The sequence below is a fragment of the Conger conger genome, chromosome 4 (assembly GCF_963514075.1).
Source record: "Conger conger chromosome 4, fConCon1.1, whole genome shotgun sequence".
NCBI lineage: Eukaryota > Metazoa > Chordata > Actinopteri > Anguilliformes > Congridae > Conger > Conger conger.
The window spans coordinates 71,404,781-71,423,754 of NC_083763.1; the positions used below are offsets into that span (position 1 = coordinate 71,404,781).

At 47.3% G+C, this 18,974-nt stretch overlaps 2 protein-coding genes across 2 annotated transcripts in view; both read left to right on the forward strand.

Annotated features, from left to right (window-relative positions):
* shrprbck1r (sharpin and rbck1 related) overlaps positions 1-10,336 on the forward strand; it is a 20,394-nt gene extending 10,058 nt beyond the window's left edge. The window contains exons 7-12 of the mRNA XM_061239039.1: positions 1,849-2,081; positions 2,900-3,011; positions 3,675-3,854; positions 7,202-7,300; positions 8,813-8,956; positions 9,762-10,336. Of these exons, the coding sequence (XP_061095023.1) occupies positions 1,849-2,081; positions 2,900-3,011; positions 3,675-3,854; positions 7,202-7,300; positions 8,813-8,956; positions 9,762-9,842 (849 nt within the window). The 3' untranslated portion in view covers positions 9,843-10,336. The remainder of the gene's footprint in view (positions 1-1,848; positions 2,082-2,899; positions 3,012-3,674; positions 3,855-7,201; positions 7,301-8,812; positions 8,957-9,761) is intronic.
* A 3,529-nt stretch (positions 10,337-13,865) lies between these two features.
* oplah (5-oxoprolinase, ATP-hydrolysing) overlaps positions 13,866-18,974 on the forward strand; it is a 32,958-nt gene continuing 27,849 nt past the window's right edge. Inside the window, 4 exon segments of the mRNA XM_061239554.1 lie at positions 13,866-14,060; positions 15,552-15,723; positions 16,435-16,626; positions 18,233-18,350. Coding sequence (XP_061095538.1) covers positions 15,553-15,723; positions 16,435-16,626; positions 18,233-18,350 — 481 coding nt within the window. The 5' untranslated portion in view covers positions 13,866-14,060; position 15,552.

Here is an 18,974-nt window from a genome sequence, read left to right on the forward strand (position 1 = left end):
TGCAAAAAGTTTTTATATTTTCACCCGTATGTAGAATGTGTGCGAAGATATATAGTCAGTGGTGTTTTTGTCATTTCCTGTGGAACCGGGTTCCGTTATGGAATTTTATGGAATTATTACTTTGCCGGTGATTATTACTGTTAATGTCTATGGCACTGACAGGGGTAGGCTGTTAGTTCAGCTGAAGTGAAGGTTATAGGTTAAGGGGTTTTTTTATAATTGGGGATTTTGCTCTTCTTTGCTTACCGTTGTATTATGCCAGTTCCCAGGTTTGTGGTCTTTACTCACTTTTGTGGGTCAAACCAACTCAGTGCTCATCTTAGCCAATGCGCATTGCCAATAATAGATATTGACAGGGCACGTCCTTGCAATGGGTGGGTGGGGGGGATTATTATTTCTAAAATAAAAAATAAAAAAAACACATTTTAAATGTCGTGTCCATTCTTGTTTGCCTATTGTGCTTGGAGTTTGTCGCTAAATGTAAAATGGCGGCTTACCCAGACCTTACCCAGACCTTACCCGGGCCTTACCCAGTGCCCTGTAGGCCTCTCCCACGCATTCTCTGGAACAGTAACCATAGTTACAGCAAACATCCCTGCATTGGCTGGGGGATATTGACAGGAAGTTCTTTGTGCTTTCATTATCAGGAATGAAAAAAGTGAACCTGCAAAAAGAAATCTATACATGATTTGTTCATATTATTTATACATTCATGCAGATTACATTGCATTATGTTCATTGAATTTGGCAGACACTTTTATTCATAACAACATACAGTTGATTAGACTAAGCAGGAGACAAACCTCCCCTGGAGCAATGCAGGGTTAAGGGCCTTGCTCAAGGGCCCAACGGCTGTGCAGATCTTATTGTGGCTACACCGGGGATCGAACCACCGACCTTGTGGGTCTCAGACATGTACCTTAACCACTACGCTAAAATAAGACCACAGCAGTTTTAAATCCTTCTGGAGTGAGTGTGTTAGTCTTTTGGCAGGGCAGGCTGATATGCCTGCAAGCACTCACCTGAGGAATGTGTGCTGCAAGGTCAAAGGTAATCACTTTGTGTTCCAACATCATCATTGCATCAGGAGCCTTTTGCTGATATTCTTATCCTGAGTTACTCACACTGCCTTTGTATTTTTTAATGTCTCACCCATTTATGCAGCTGGATATAAGCTGAAGGTTAAAGGTACAATAGGTACGATTTTTGTGTTAAAACATTGTCACAAGACCATTGTAAATCCATTCCCATCATTGAAAAAGGCTCACTGACATGTCCACTCAAACTCTGCCTGTGTTTATAGTCCTGAAATCATTGTTTCAAAATATACAGTTGATGGACCGACACTCATTGTGTAGCTGCACTGATTGATCTCTCTGTATTTGTGATGTGTATTATGGTCCTTGGTTGGCGTAGGGAACTTGTATCTAAGTACCTTGCATCTAAGTATTCTCAGAAACAGCAAAAATGTGAATGTTGTTAGCCTGGTCTGGCACTGCGTACATAACTACTATTGCTATTTTCTTCTGTTTTGTGTTGATCCTTTATGGGAAGACCGTTTCAATTTAAATGGCATGACGATGGTGATGTGTTATCAATTTAAACCTGTTTAACGGTCTGCCCATACCTGGCTGGGCTGATGTGGTCAGTGCTTATCACCTCAAAACGGCCCAGTTATCGACAGGCCAAGCGTGGCAGTAGCAGGGGTTTGATTTCCCCCGGCGTTTCACCATGGTGGGTTTGCTTCTCCAGAAAATCTGGCCAGTAGCCTGTCCTGGTCCTCATGCTACTCAGACAGATGTACTTACATTCTCTTACACTGCTAAGTAAATATGATTTAATGGACAGAGTGATACATGGGAGGAGCCCCCTGCGCTGACGGTCATGCTCTCTCTCTCTCTCCTCCTATTGGTCCGTCAGGCCCGGGAGGCGGAGCGGAGGGAGAACTTCGCCAGGCTGGTGATGATGGATGGCCAGGACCTGGTGCCCAACCCTGAGAGCGTGGACTGCCGAATCTGCTACCTGGACCTGCAGCCTGGGGACGGGGTCCTGCTCCGGGAGTGCCTGCACTGCTTCTGCAGGTGAGAGAGAGTCTGCACACTGCTTCTGTAGGTGAGAGAGAGAGTCTGCACTGCTTCTGCAGGTGAGAGAGAGAGTCTGCACTGCTTCTGCAGGTGAGAGAGAGAGAGCCTACTGCTTTTACAGGAGAGAGAGAGTCTGCACTGCTTCTGCAGGTGAGAGAGAGTCTGCACTGCTTCTGCAGGTGAGAGAGAGAGAGCCTACTGCTTTTACAGGAGAGAGAGAGTCTGCACTGCTTCTGCAGGTGAGAGAGAGTCTGCACTGCTTCTGCAGGTGAGAGAGAGAGTCTGCACTGCTTCTGCAGGTGAGAGAGAGACTACTGCTTTTACAGGTGAGAGAGAGAGAGACTACTGCTTTTACAGGAGAGAGAGTGCACTGCTTCTGCAGGTGAGAGAGAGAGAGAATACTGCTTTTACAGGAGAGAGAGAGTCTGCACTGCTTCTGCAGGTGAGAGAGAGAGAGCGACTATTGCTCTTACAGGTGAGAGAGTGCACTACTTCGCAGAGGGAGGGAGATGACATGCAGATGTCCCCTTGTATTGACAGAGTTCAGCGTGCTGGCTGCTATTGACAGAGGGCTGTAAGGCGTTGGTGGTCAGTCAGCCACACGTGGGTCAAATACGTAATTGTTTTGGATTCAAATTGGCCTACTTTTCTGTGCTCAATTGATCCCGGTGAGCCAACCAAGAGGACCCAGAAGGCGGGGTTTGAAGAAGTATTTGAATCCGAAAACAATGACGTGTTTGACCCAGGTCTGTCTTTCAGCGCTGCGGGTCAGTGCTTCACGTTTCTTCTTCTTCTTCTTCTGTGGTTGTGCGCAGGGACTGCCTGCGCTCGGTGGTGCTGATGTGCGAGGAGCCGGAGGTGGCGTGTCCGTACCGCGACGACTCGTACGCCTGCGACAGCACACTACAGGAGAGGGAGATCCGCGCGGTGAGGAGGGGCTCTGCGCTGCCCCCCGCTGGCCGCCTCGGTCCACTACACGCTCTGCGCTGCCCGTGTCTGAATACAGCACGACGGCCAGGACAGGAGGCCAGGCCGCCTGCACGTCTTTGGGCTCGCTCCAATCACACGGTTTATCCTCTCCTGTCCCCGTGCTCCTTCGCTGATCTGTGAATCGACAGAGGTCTGCCGTCAAATGTTGCTTCGAGGAGCTCGGCAGCCTGTGTGTCCGCCTCTCCTCGACTGCCACGTTTGTAACTGACGTTTCGGTTCAAACTGATATTTGAAGCAAGAATATTCCATTTGCAGAATTCACGTTTTCTCCACTGTCTTCACCTCCTTTTGAAGACAGGGACAGGAAAGGAAGCAGGCGGTGAAAAATAAGCGAGTGGAATGCGCCCTTTAGCCCCTCAGGGCGTAAGATCAAAAACATGCGATTAGAATGTTCTCAACTGAACATTCTAGTGCTGATGTCACAATCACTCCTGGTAACTGAAATCAGAGGGGTTCTAGAACACGGACTTAGAATAATAAAAAATGAAAAACTCTTCAAAGGGTTATGATTGTGTGCAGGAAACAGGAGTAACAGGAGTGAACAGGATTGTGGGTAAAAAGTGAGCTGACGGCCTCTCTCCCTCTGTCTCTCTGTATCAGCTGGTGTCGGCAGAGGAGTATGAGCGCTGGCTGAGGAGGGGTCTGTCTGTGGCCGAGTCTCGTTGTGAGAGCAGCTACCACTGTGCCAGCCTGGACTGCCCCGGCTGGTGTGAGTACGAGGACACGGTCAACACCTTCCACTGCCCCGTGTGCAAGAAGCACAACTGCCTGCTCTGCAAGGTAACACACACACACACACACACACACACACACATACACACACACACACATATACACACACACACCCACACACACACACACACACACACACACACACACACACATACACACACACACACATATACACACACACACCCACACACACACACACACACACACACATACACACACACACACACACACACACACATACACACACACACCTACATACACACACACACACACACACACACTCACTCTCACATACACATACATACACACATACACATACACGCCCACACATGAGCATGCACACACACACACACATACGCATACACATACACATACACACACACTCACTCTCACATACACACATACACATACACACACATACACATACACACACACATACATACACACACACTCACGTACACACACACACACACACAGACATACACACATAAACACGCACACATACACACCCACACATGAGCACACACACACGTATATACATACACATACACACAGACACGCACACACATACACACAGACACACACACATAGACACACACTCACATACATACACGTACACACACACACACACACACACATGCACAGACACACACATACAAACACACATACATACACAAATGCACATACACACATACAAGCACACCCACACACACACGCACACCCACACACCACACACACGTACACACGCACACACACGTACCTTCCACTGCCCCATGTACGGAGTCATTTTAATGCTTTTAAGTTGTGCACTTAATTAAATAATTCATTAATTCATTAAATTAAATAAAAAATGTAAAGGTATAGGTACTCTATTGATTTCTAACAGTCAAGAGAGGAATTGCAGCAACAAACGCGCTCAAACCACAGCACTGTTCATCCCTCCGCCTTCTCTGTGAACACGCTGACGTTGAAACGCGATTGGCTGTGGCAATTAGAACCAATTTTCAACCAATGAGCTTGAATTATTTTAAAGCTATACAATGTTTTGGTACAGAATGCCAGCCCGTCAACTGCATATTTTGAAACCCGAATTTAAGGACTGTAAACATAGGCAGAGGGCGAGTCAACATGTCAGTGAGCCTTTTTAGGAAGGTAGGAAGGGGTTTACAATGGTCTTGTAACAATTGTACCTACCTTTTTTTTTTTTACCTAAAAATTTACCTATTGTACCTTACATTTTTTTACAGGTACAATCTTATTTTATTTTATTTTTCACAAGTGCACAACTTAATGGCATTAAAATAACTCCATACATATGCAAGAAGCCTGCTCTACACGGTACGCACACACACTCAAGTGTGCACACACAGACACATCCATGCACACACGCATACACACATACTACATACACACACATACACTCACATGCGCACACACACAGGCATACACACACCCCCCCAGCCTGTCTGCACCAGAGGAAACCGTTTGCTCCCATAGGTAACACATGTTCTTACATAACTGATCTCCGAAACCAGGGAATAATGAACACTTACCGCACACACACACGCACACACACACACACACACATATGCAAACCATGCTCTCCATCACCAGTGACAACAGCAACTGCACGCTAATGCACACACCATACACACTCTTCTCTCACGCAAGCACACATCCGCACACAAACAGAGACGCACACACACACACACACACACACACACACACAGAGGCACACACACACACACACACACAAACAGAGACACACACACACACACACACACAAACAGAGACACACACACACACACACACACAGAGGCACACACACACACACACAGGCACACACACACAAACAGAGACGCACACACACACACACACAGAGGCACACCCACACACACACACACACGCACAAACAGAGACGCACACACACACACACACACACACACACACAGAGGCACACACACTCACACAGAGAGGCACACACACTCACACAGAGACGCACACACACACACACAGAGGCGCACACACACACACACACACACAAACAGAGACGCACACACACACACACAGAGCCACACACACACACACACAGAGGCACACACACACACACACACACACTCACACACACACAGCGTTTTGACTGACAGGGGTTTTCCGCAGCAGTTGCTGTCTGTCAGGCAGGTGTGATGTATAGGAGCCTGCAGCCGCTGGTATGCTGAGGGGGGGCCGTATGTGCTCTGGAGCTGGTGTCATGTGACTCCTCTCTCTGTACATAATGTACTTTGTGTACCGAGACTGAGCCCACTCTCATCTCTCCGCCATCCCCCTCTTCTCCCTCCTCTCTCTCTCCCGCTCTTTTCCGCCCAGCCCCTCTCCCTCTCTCTTCCTCCTGCTCCCCTTTGTTTCTTTCTTTTCTTTTTCCCGCTCTTTCGCTCTCCCGACCCCCCCCCCTCCCCTCTCCCTCGCCCTCCACCATTCTGTTTTCCCGCTTTCTGTCTGTCGCTTTCAGTCTCCCCCGACCCCATCCTCCATTTCTCTTCTTTTTCCTTATTTCCTCTCCTCGTGGTCTCCCCCGCTTTGGCCAAAGCATGAGAAATCACTTAAAATACATACGTACAGTAGAACAATAATGACAGTGGACATTCTCCAAACAAAAACAACATGATAGCAGTTACAATATGAATGTTAATTCCCAAAAATAATACAAATAATCTCTCTCCCTCTCTATCTCTCTCCCACTCTCTCCCTCTCTCTCTCCCACTCTCTCCCGCTCTTTTTCTCTCCCACTCTCTCCCACACTATCTCTCTCCCTCTTATTCTCTCTCTCCCTCTCTCTCCACGCTCTCCCTCTCTCCCTCTCTCTCTTCCCCTCTGTCTCCCCCCCTCTGTCTCCCTCTCTCTCTCTTCCTCTCTCTCTCCCTCTCTCTCTCTCTCTCTCTCTCTCTCTCCCTCTCCCTCTCCCTCCCCCTCTCTCTCTCTCTCTCTCCCTCTCTCCCTCTCCCTCCCCCCCCTCTCTCCCCCCTTCTCCCTCTCTCTCCCTCCCCCTCTCTCTCTCTCTCCCTCTCCCTCCCCCCTTCTCTCTCTCCCTCCCCCCCTCTCTCTCTCTCTCTCTCTCTCTCTCGCTCCCCCTCTCTCCCTCTCCCTCTCTTTCCCCCTCCCTCTCTCTCTCCCTCTCTCTCCCCCTCCCCCTCCCTCCCCCTCCCCCTCTCCCTCTCCCTCTCTCTCTCTCCCTCTCTCCCTCTCTCCCTCTCTCTCTCCCTCTCTCCCTCTCTCCCACTCTCTCCCTCTCTCTCTCTCTCTCTCTCCCTCCCTCCCTCCCTCCCTCCCCCCCTCTCTCTCTCCCTCTCCCTCCCTCCCCCTCTCCCTCCCTCTCTCTCCCCCTCTCTCTCTCTCAGGCTGTGCATGAGGGGATGAACTGTAAACAGTATCAGGACGATCTCACGGCTCGCGCCGTCAACGATTCTGCGGCCAGAAGGACCCGAGACCTGCTGAAGGTGAAAAACACCCAAACACACCTAAACAATGCCTCACACTCACAGTAACACACCCAAACACACCTAAACAATGCCTCACACTCACAGTAACACACCCAAACACACCTAAACAATGCCTCACACTCACAGTAACACACCCAAACACACCTAAACAATGCCTCACACTCACATTAACACACCCAAACACACCTAAACAATGCCTCACACTCACAGTAACACACCCAAACACACCTAAACAATGCCTCACACTCACATTAACACACCCAAACACACCTAAACAATGCCTCACACTCACATTAACACACCCAAACACACCTAAACAATGCCTCACACTCACATTAACACACCCAAACACACCTAAACAATGCCTCACACTCACATTAACACACCCAAACACACCTAAACAATGCCTCACACTCACAGTAACACACCCAAACACACCTAAACAATGCCTCACATTCACAGTAACACACCCAAACACACCTAAACAATGCCTCACACTCACAATAACACACCCAAACACACCTAAACAATGCCTCACACTCACAGTAACACACCCAAACACACCTAAACAATGCCTCACACTCACAGTAACACACCCAAACACACCTAAACAATGCCTCACACTCACAGTAACACACCCAAACACACCTAAACAATGCCTCACACTCACATTAACACACCCAAACAACCCCACAAACTCACGAGACACGCACTGACACACTCACATTAACACACCCAAAGAACCCCACAAACTCAGAAGACATGCACTGACACATTCACTAACATACCCAAACACTAATGAGACACGCCCAAACACGCCTAACACACCCAAACCGGCTGCTGCTCAGCCGACTAAGGCACCGCACTGTGAAGTGTGAATGAGCCTCCTGTCCAGACTGTGGCCACTCGGCCTATGGAATGATGAGCGACTACCGATTGTTTAGTGGTCTGCCTTTCATTGCTATCTAGCGCCCCCCACTGGACGATTGCATCCATGCACTGCATGTCAAAGCTGCATATGGAAAGGTCCTCCTCTGACTCCACACTATGCGATCTTAGCTGTAGTGTGCGCTTGGACATCCCCAATGTGTGTGTGACAAATTTGTGAATGAGAATTTAAGAAGAAACTCACAAGACTCATCCTGGCACACTTTTTTTCCCTCAGGGTGTCTAAGAATAAGAGGGCCATTGACAAACGAGTGTATACTCTCTGAGCTTATGCTTCCATACTTTAGAGCAGTGCCACTCAGCTCCTGTGGGCTGCAGAGTCTGTGGGTATTTGCTCCTGCCGTGCGCTCCACCACCTGTTTTCGCTAATTATTTCACTTGCTCGGTTCAGATAATGAACGAATTCGAAACATCAGCGCACAGTTGAAGCAAATGCCTGCAGACACTGCGGCCCGCAGAACGTGGGGTTGATTAGCGCCGCTTTAGAGCCCGTACGTTTTCAGAAATTGGGAGTAATTTTGAGGAATGACGTCTAAAACTGCCCCCCCCCCTCCTGCACAGACCCTGGTCCAGTCCGGAGAGGCCATGTACTGCCCCCAGTGTGGCATCATCGTTCAGAAGAAGGAGGGCTGTGATTGGTTGCGCTGCACTGTCTGTCACACAGAGATCTGCTGGGTCACCAGAGGGCCACGCTGGGGTCCTGCGGTGAGGATCCGCCCCCCTTCCGCCTGACTGGCCGCTTGCCTGTCAATCACCTGGTCCCTGGGTCAATGTCACATCCCGCCATGCTGTTACATTACATCATCGGCATTCGGCAGACGCTCTTATCCAGAGCGACGTACAGTTGATTAGACTAAGCAGGAGACAATCCTCCCCTGGAGCAATGCAGGGTTAAGGGCCTTGGTTAAGCGCCTTGCTCAAGGGCCCAACGGCTGTGCGGATCTTATTGTGGCTACACAGGGATTCGAACCCCCAACCTTGCCTGTCCCAGTCATTTACCTTAACCACTACGCTACAGGCCACCTGTAGTGATTGACATCATTTTGGCAACAGTAAATGCAGACATATCAGCAGCAAACCTTGGCATTTGTGTTCACTGTTAATTAATTTAATTAGTCTGTCTCTCCCTGGCCTGTGTTCAGTTCTCCTGAATGGTTAATACTGCAATGTATAACAATGTTTGAACCGGTAAAGGTCTTTGGAAATTATAGATTTCAAGTGAAACAAACAGGGTAACATATAAAAATCCTTGTGGGTAATTGTCGTTAGAGAGGCATTAACCCGCATAGTGGCGGAGCAATCGCACATATCCTGTTTGTGTGGTTTTTCTTCAGTCAGCCAGTTTGTTACACAGCTGCATATCGAGGTCAGCTACATGTCTGACACTGTGTGTTTGTGTGTGTGTGTGCGTGTGTGTGTGTGTATGTGTGCGTGTGTGAGTGTGTTTGTGTGCGCGCGTGTGTGTGTGTGTGCGTGTGTGTGCGCGTGTGTGTGCGCGCGTGTGTTTCAGGGCCCTGGTGACACAAGTGGAGGCTGCCGCTGCAACGTCAACAAGCAGAGATGCCACCCCAAGTGCCAGAACTGCCACTGAGAGAGGGGAGAGAGGAGAGAGATGCGTCTATTAACAGGAACTGGACACATCTGTCTGTCAGTCACCATTTATGCAAAAGTTACCTGAACTCACTCACTGACACTTGCAATACACACTTTTAAAACCTCTTGAACTACTCCCAAAAAATGACAGTTGAAGGAAGCCATATTAATGCAGAAGAGAGAGAGTTGCCTCCAGTAAGTGTCCTTGCTAAATCTTCCTGAGCTCAAGACTGTTCGTCCATAGCTGCTATGGTAACAATGTTTTTAGGATGTCGCGCTAAATAAAGTTTCTCTTTTTTTCCCCTGCCCTTGACTGTTGGGCGCGAGTGATATTTTGTATTACTGAGTGCCTATAGGGAAGCCAGCCAATGGAGAGGCCGTCTTCCTTCTAGCAGCCAATGAGAGGGAGGACTTGCTCGTGGGAGGGGTGGGGTTGCGACGCTGCCTTTGTGCCTTAACCTTTTGTTTGAATAAAACTGTCTTTTTAAACGAGCTCAGACGGAATTCATATTCACTCGCCCGACGGCACACATTCACCTCACCAATTCACAGTGTCTGTATCTGTTTTTCTGCCTGGCAGTAAATGATCGCGCGAGTCTTTTAGCAGCTACTCGGTCAAAGTGGCTTTTTCAGACTCTGACCAAACAGTGATCCAAGACTGGACTTTGATTGGTGTAATTTGACACCCTAGCCAATTGGTAGGCTATCTCTCTTTCAAAAAAAAAAAAAAAAAAAAAAAAAAAAAGGTTTAGTTTGAACACCACTGACTGACTGCACTGGGATAAGAGTCAAAAGAATAAACCCTCTTGCCTCGCAGTCTATTCAGCACCATCTAGTGGTTGAAGGCAGCATAACACCCCATGGGGATCATTTAAGCCAAGGAAACGGCACACATTTTTATCACCGTGTGAGTGTTCCTGTGTAAAGTGTGTGCCCACCTAATGAACAATCCTTAATGCTGACCTTGAACAACAATATTTTTTTGCTTTACTTTTTGTTTATTGGGGCCAAACGTGCTGCATTCGTATATGCTGTAATGAAGAAAGCAGTTTGGTTGGGGAGTAAAGGGGAGAGAGATTCACAGTAATGCTGTCGGGGGTCCCAGCCACATTTCCCCCTCTGTACAGCGCTTATAGAATTATAATCCATACCAGGTGCGTGTGCTTTTAATTGCGGGGATAGGGCGGGCGCAGAACCGGAAATCGTAAAATGTATGCTTTTCATTTCTGAGTTAAAAACCAACTCGGTTCGTGGTGTACCCCTCTGATTTTTTTTGGTGTATGGCATTCCCGGAGCCATCTGAAACAGACTGGAAATAAGGGGATCAGAACACAGCATTCCTCCTGCTTTCTATCCAGTGCTCCTTTTCTTTAGCCCAATGTTCTCCCATGGTGTTCCTGGGCATCCAGTGAACCCCCCCCCCCCCCCCCCCCCCCCCTTCCCCTGAACCCCTCCACACACACACACACACACATTTCCAGGGTTACTAAGGAGACCTGTGTCCATATGCTCTCTCAGCACTTGAGGGGCAGATTTGGGCTGCGGTTAGGTGCTGTGTTTTCCCCAGGTGGTCCCCAGTGGAGTTCTGTCCTGCCTGAGGTGGATGCAGAAAATGTCGGATAAACCAGTAAAAATTAAAATAAGTAAGAGAGGTGACCCAGTTTCTAAATGTGAATATGTAAATATTCATTCAAAACTGGTTTAGAAAAGGCTTATTACAACAAAAAACAGACAGTATGCAATATTTTTCAATATGAAAATTACCATAGCATGACCCCTGGGCAACAGTAAATCAAAAGATTAATTTAAAGTCAGTTTGGTTGCTAATAGTGCTAATGGCTAATAATGGGTAAAAAGACAAAGCTATGGTAGAATTGTATAGAATTATTTTCTTAATAAAAAAAAATAACGATAAAGATCTGCCTAAAAATTGCCTCCAAAGGAAATATAAATATTATACACTACTTATTTGTTCATACGAAACACAATGAATATGACACAGATTGTAGAGTTTGCCCGGGATGTTTCAAGTACCTAGCCCACTGTTCAGAAATGAAGAGGGAGTCTAGAATGAGAAAGTTTCTTCAGTCCTCGTTTGATGGCATCTAAACATTAACCACACGGGGGGAGAGTCAGTAGGACGAGTGTAACGAATGAGAACTAGTAGTACCTAGTAGTGAGGTCGCAGCAGTGCTGGCTGCTGGCGTAAAGACACTGTGCACACCACAACATTCCCTGGGCCTCAGAACAAAACATTTTTTAAAGACATTTTAGCGGTATTGCTATATATTATTTAGGTGTCTGCACTCTGCACTGGTGATTGGTTCTTCAGTCCGTGATCGCTTCTGCCCCCCCCCCCCCCCCCGGAAAAATAGAAAGTCCAATCAACAAAAAATGTATATATAAAGGTAGAGCATCTTGGCCTTCAGGTTGCACAATGGCATGGGGTTGAGCCAGGAGAGGGTCAGAACTGGATTATTCTATGAAGTCAGGGTGGGGCAAAGGATCAGATAGCTCCAGGAAGAGAACCAAAAGGCACATGGGTTAGGAACAAGATAGGTAAGTTAAGTAGCAGTGGCAGTTAACACCGTATAATGGCCCCCAGCTCCATGGGTAGTATTTGCAGAGAAAAGGCATGGGACCCAGTACAGAACCCTGTGGTACTCCATGGGTTACTTTGAGCATTCCCCTAACTCATTATTTCCCCTGACAAACTGCTATCAATCAGAAAGATTGGCTCCAAACCAGTTAAACCACAAAATAGCTTACCCAGTCATACCACCTCATTTTTTTAGCCTGTGGTATTTTATTGTATGAAATGTACCAAATCAAGTAGGAAAAATGTGGAAAAACAACTCCAGACTGAGATGAGCAGGAAATCATTCATTAATGCAGCAAGTGCTGTTCCAGTAATAAGGTGCTTCCTAAAGCCTCACCGTAACGGATTGTAACAATAATTATCCTGCAGAAAAGTGGAACGCCGTTGAGCTAGATATTTCTCAAGGGTCTTTGAAATATGAGGCTTGAGATAGTTTAAAACTTAAGTTTAAGTGATTTCTGCCCTGTTGAGGGATTTATGAACACGGCCTTGTGATACTCATCATATTCAGAATCGGTTTGCTAATAACTGACAAGAGCCCCTTCAGTAAGTTTGTGGGTATGGTATCTCGAAAGCAGGAGGATATTTCAAACAAGAAAATTTGACGAGTTCACTCCGAGATATGGAACTAAACGATTCCTCTGGGAGACAATTATTACATTATTATGAATGTTCTCATACCTTTTCTTGAATTCCTATTGTGTTTTCACCTTAGAAATATAGTAAGTCATTACTACTGAGTTGATATTAAATGATTGACTTGTTCAGCAACTGTTTTGAATAGAAATCCAGAATTATTATTTTTTCCTTCCCTTACAGAAAATAAGTTTATAGAAGTATGTCTTAAGTGCACCTTTTCTCAACTAAATCCCAGGCAATGTCCTTAAATTGCATTTTCATATTACTTTAGAAGTAGTTCATAAATGGTGCACTTAAACTATAGTTCCAGGAAATACACTAAGCATAGACTTTAAAAGTAATTAAAATATAGGCTACTTCAAACATACTTCAGGATATTTTTTTAAAACAATGTGTTTTAGCAAGGGTTTAAGCTGTCAGACCATGCTATCAGAACCTAGACTTCCTTCTCGGCCGAATGAAATATCTGCAAATATTTGCATTCCTGGGAGCATTACACGGTCACCTTCGCTGATATTTCAGTCACCACGGTCATTTTCCCTTCTGCATTTGGGTAATGATCGGAATGAAAGCGGCTTTTCATTCATAAGACGAAGCTTGGCAACAAGTAGCGCGACACATTGCTCTGTATAGCCCATATGCTGTCGTCTCGTTCGCGCATCGGACAAGCAAGCGTCCCATCTGCAGGTTTGCAGCCAATGAATGACCGTATCACGCCTGCTGTACGCAGTCCAGAGCAGACCGTGACGTGGACATAACTAGGGGCTGCGCTGTAGCGAGCTAGCAGTATATAAACTAGCTAGCTGTACGGTCTTCTTCAAACTGGGGCGTTTCGGTGTCCCGTGTGTTGAGACAGGTACTTTGTAAAGGGGTTAGTAGCTAAGGCAAGAGAGGGACAAAGATACGTCGTTTTAGGACTCGGGATTAGTACAGAACCAGTATTTCCAATCGGGACAGGTGGGATCTTGACTTCGAACCGTAAGTAGCTGGACAAAGCCCTATCGTTACATTCATGCAAACATTTACTGTCTTGTGCAACTTATGCGAAATGGGGATGCAAATATAGCATAGTAAGTCACTGTTAAAGAGAGCATTTGTGCCGTGTACTTTGGAGATCTTGCAGAATACGAGTTTGCGAATTAGCCAGATGGCTAGTTTGATTTATCTGTCAATTAAAGGTGAATGAAAGAAGCTCCGTTCGCTATCTCACTTCAGACGTCTAGGTGACTGTTGTGGTTAGATGATTAACTGGTCGAGGTAGCTGGTCAGCAAGTCACGGCAGAAATTTCAAATGTCTGGAAATCGTTAACGCGATCTGTGGCTATGTTACGTTTTTATGGCGTAGGGGGTCCATTGTAGCTGGCCATTTATTCAGTACAATAATATTGTACATAAAACGATGTAACATGAGGGATACGGCTATTTGATGTTGAAATTAATTTTGTAGTTAGTTTTGCGACTTGGATATCCCATAACGGGTAAAGTGATCATTCGCATGGAAACGCCCCTCCACAATACCGCGTTCCGTCCCCTTCTGAAAGCGCATGCTGTTGAAGCTGACAATGGTGCCTAATCTTTTCTTAGACAAAAGCTTGTCGGTTTTTACCAAGGATTAGTCGACTCATTCGCTGCTGATAATTTTATAATTAAGCGCATGTAATGTAGTTGCGGTTCACGTGAAGTGATCAATTGAACGAATCAATCACTCAATCAATCAGTTTGTATGGTCCTGTTGACAAACAGTCTGTCAACACAGTCCTTCAGTGGACCGTTTCCAAAACAAACGAAAAAAAAAATAAAAAATTGAGCTTTTTTTGAAAATAATTGTAGCTATTATAGCTTCTTATATTAGAATCTTTTTTTTATTGCAGTAAATGGGTCGAATGTTAACTGCAAAATCAGGCTACCTGATTTTAGTTATATAACACGCACAAAGAACCCATCAGGTTCGGCAATCTCTCTGAGTCAATTAAGAAGGGAATGTGCACGCTGTTCTATTGTGTGTAAATTGTCTTGGCTTGTTGCTAATGTAAGTGATCAAAATTAGGTTTTCTTTTAAATGATTTCTGTGAAATTATGGTAACTTCTCCGTTCGGCTGCCTGCAAGCTCTGTGTTGTACTCGCTCGCCTGTAGTATGTTTCATAGGCTATCTTTCGACCTGCTGAGGAATAACAGAATGCAAACGCACCACACATTTTGCCTGAACGGAGAGGTTATTTTGACTCCTTAACATTGCTTATGTTCTGCTGTGCGTGCATGTACACTTACGCAATTATGTGCGCGTGTGCACCTGCGCGGGTGTGCGTTTGTGTAACGTGTTCACTCCGCTTAACGGGATGACCGTTAAATAATAATATTTACCGTTATTCGGTGTTTGTTTTTTTTTGTCTGCCTTTGGGCGAAACGCGTTCATGGGGACATTCAGTTAAAAGCCAAGCGCTCAAAACACCCTCCTCTTTCTTATGTAGGATGGCGGAAACCAAGGGGAAGTTCGACTTTGCGATCGACCGCGGAGGCACCTTTACGGACGTGTTCGCCCGCTGCCCGGACGGTCGGGAGAAGGTTCTCAAACTTCTGTCCCATGATCCCCAAAACTACAAGGACGCCCCGACGGAGGGGATCCGCAGGGTGCTGGAGGAGGTGAGGGAGAGGAGGAGGAGGGAATGGGAATGGGAATGGGAATGAGGGGAGGGCAGACAGCAGGGCCAAGTGGTGGAGCTGAGAAGGAATGGATTGGATGGAGGGAGAAAGAGTGGGACAGAAAGAGAAGAGAGAGAGAGAGAAAGGAAAGAAAGAGTAGATGGAAAGAGAGAAGAGAGGGGATTGAGGGAAGAGAGAGAGGAAGGAGAGAAAGAGTAGATGGAGAGAGAGAAGAAGGGATTTAGGGAGGCGAGAGAGGAGATGGCGGTAGAAGAGGGAGAGAGAGTATTATAGAGGGAGGAGGGGAGAAAGAGGGAGGAGGGAGAGGGGATAGAGGGAGAGAGTGTGATAGAGGAAGGAGAGAGAGGGGGAGGGAGAGTGTAAACGGATGAGAGAACGGCAGTTATATTTGAGCAGGCAGTTGAAGAGGAGAGAATGGCTGGGGTGGGGGTGTTATGTGAAGGTCTGGGGGGAGTGGCACCTGCAAGCCAATCAGAAAGCGGACTGGAGTGAGGAGTCCGATTAAATTACATTTCCATGATATGCTAACATGTGCATGTACACGTGTGTTCATGTGTGCACACATACTGTATGTGTGTGCATGTCTCCTCTCCTCTCAGCCAGTCTCTGCTAACCCCGCCCCCCTCTCCCCCCTGCCCCCCCCCCCACCCCCCCCCCCTCCTCCTCCTCCTCCGTATCCCATAACAACAGGAGACTGGGCGGGCCTTTCCCCGTGAGCAGCCGGTGGACTCCTCCCTGATTGGCTGGATCCGAATGGGCACGACGGTGGCGACCAATGCCCTGCTGGAGAGGCAGGGGGAGAGGACGGCGCTGCTGATCACCAGGGGGTTCCGCGACCTGCTGCACATCGGGACCCAGGCTCGGCCGAGGCTGTTCGACCTGGTGAGCCCGTCGGCACCAGGCCCTCTGCGCTGCACCGTCCACGGTCCTCTAGGGGGGGCGCCGTGCTGAACCTGAGGCCGGCGTTTAACGCCGAGGACAGCCCGGTCCATCTCTGTCCCGCTCCCCACCCCAGAAATGTGCGAGCGTAAAAATGGCCCTAGCTGCAGCTGGAAAATAACCGATTGTGTTATAAATAGTGTGAGGACCGGCTCCTCCGATTCGCCCGTCTGTGCACCAACAGTGACCGGTAACGGAGTGATACCATCGAGCATTTTAGAAATGTTCTGGTCGGTTACAAGCGCAGTATCCCACGTGTTTATTTTTGTTTCAAGCTCACATTTCGTTTATTTAAAAAAAGACAAAATATTATTCCAGAGCGGGTTCGAAAAACAATCTCTGTTTCGAATAAGAGTCTCCAGCATCAGAGACTCCAGTTCCAGTCTGCTTAGTGGCCATCACAACATGCAGTTCATCTGTGTTTCTGCAAAAACAGAGAATATGCACTTCAAAGCACCCTCTTCAAGGCACATATACATACACATACACTGTATATCCTCTCTCTCACACACACACACACACACACACACACACACACACACACATACACACACACACAGAAATGTGTACCAGGTACAGATACATACACTACATGTCCGCACACATATACGCACACACACACACACACACACACACACACACACAGGACTGGGTACCAGGTACATATATACACACATACACATGCACTGCATATCCACACACACACACACACACACACACACACACAGAACTGTGTATCAGGTACATATACATACACATGCACTGCATGTCCACACACATATACACACACACACACACACACACACACACACACACATACACACACAGAAATGTGTACCAGGTACATATATACACACATACACATGCACTGCATATCCACACACACACACACACACACACACACACAGAACTGTGTATCAGGTACATATACATACACATGCACTGCATGTCCGCACACACACACACACACACACACACACAGGACTGGGTACCAGGTACATATATACACTCATAAACTGCATATACAAACACACACTCACACAATACCATAATTCCTCATTCACTCGTGTGGATTGTCTGTGTGTGTGAGGAGTCAGGCCATTTAAGGAGGAATTCAGTACGAGCAGGCTGGACAGGCTATGTGCGGAGGTACTTGTCCCTGGCAAGACCATTATCAGCCTCACCCAAATCATGCACGTTTGTGCTGTGAAGTTAAAATTCAGTAGTTACACTAGATATATAGGCTAATCCAGCACCGACATCAAAATGTTATTTCTGTTTTGCTGTCAATCTATGGAATCCGGTTCATTTGTGAAATGTGTGTGTGCTTGTCTGTACATGTATGTGTGTGTGTGTGTGCGCGGGTATGTGCCTGTCTTTGTGTGTGTGTGCGCGCGCTGCGCGCGTGTGTGTGTGTGTGTGTGTGTGTGTATGTAATGTGGGTGTGTCCGCGGGGTGTGTGTACATGTGTGTGTGTGTGTGTATGTAATGTGGGTGTGTCTGCGTGTGTGTGTGTACGTGTGTGTGTGCGTGCGTGTGTGTGTCACAGGACGTGACCTTACCTGAGCTCCTGTATGAAGATGTCATTGAGGTGGACGAGAGGGTGGTTCTGCACCACGAGAACGGCTATGTTCCAGGGAGAGAGCAGACAAAGAGCAATGTCATCGGTGTGTACACAAATACCTAACCCAAATACAGACACCCGACACAAACTTTTACTTGATATACACCAACCCTGTTCCTGGTGATTTGCTGTCCAATATGTTTTCACTCCAACCCAAACAAAACAAAACGCACCTCGTCTCATTCAACTGCTCGAGCAGAGCTACCCAAACCTTTTACATGGAGATGTACTGTCCTGTAGGGGTTTCACCCTGTAAAGCACCCAGCAAGGCATCAAGTTGAGCTGCTAATGGATAGAATCAGGTGTGCTTTGTTAGGGTTGAAATGAAAACCTACAGGATGGTAGGTCTCCAGGATTGGGAACCGCTGACTCGCACAGCATGGACGCACTAGCAGTGGTGTGGGTGCTGTTTCTGAGGCCGCTGCGCTGAAGGAAGTCTGTCTGCGTTCACACGCCGAGACTCAGGAACACAGCCCCCGTCCTGAGGCTGTTCCCTCATTGTTCTCTTTTACAAATGTCCGGCTCGCCCCTCCTCTCATGTTCTCCCCCTTTCCGACCCCCCTCCTTTCCACACGCACTCGCACTCACACACACACACACACACACACACATACACCTACGCACATGCACCCACACACATACTCACACCCATACACACACACACTCA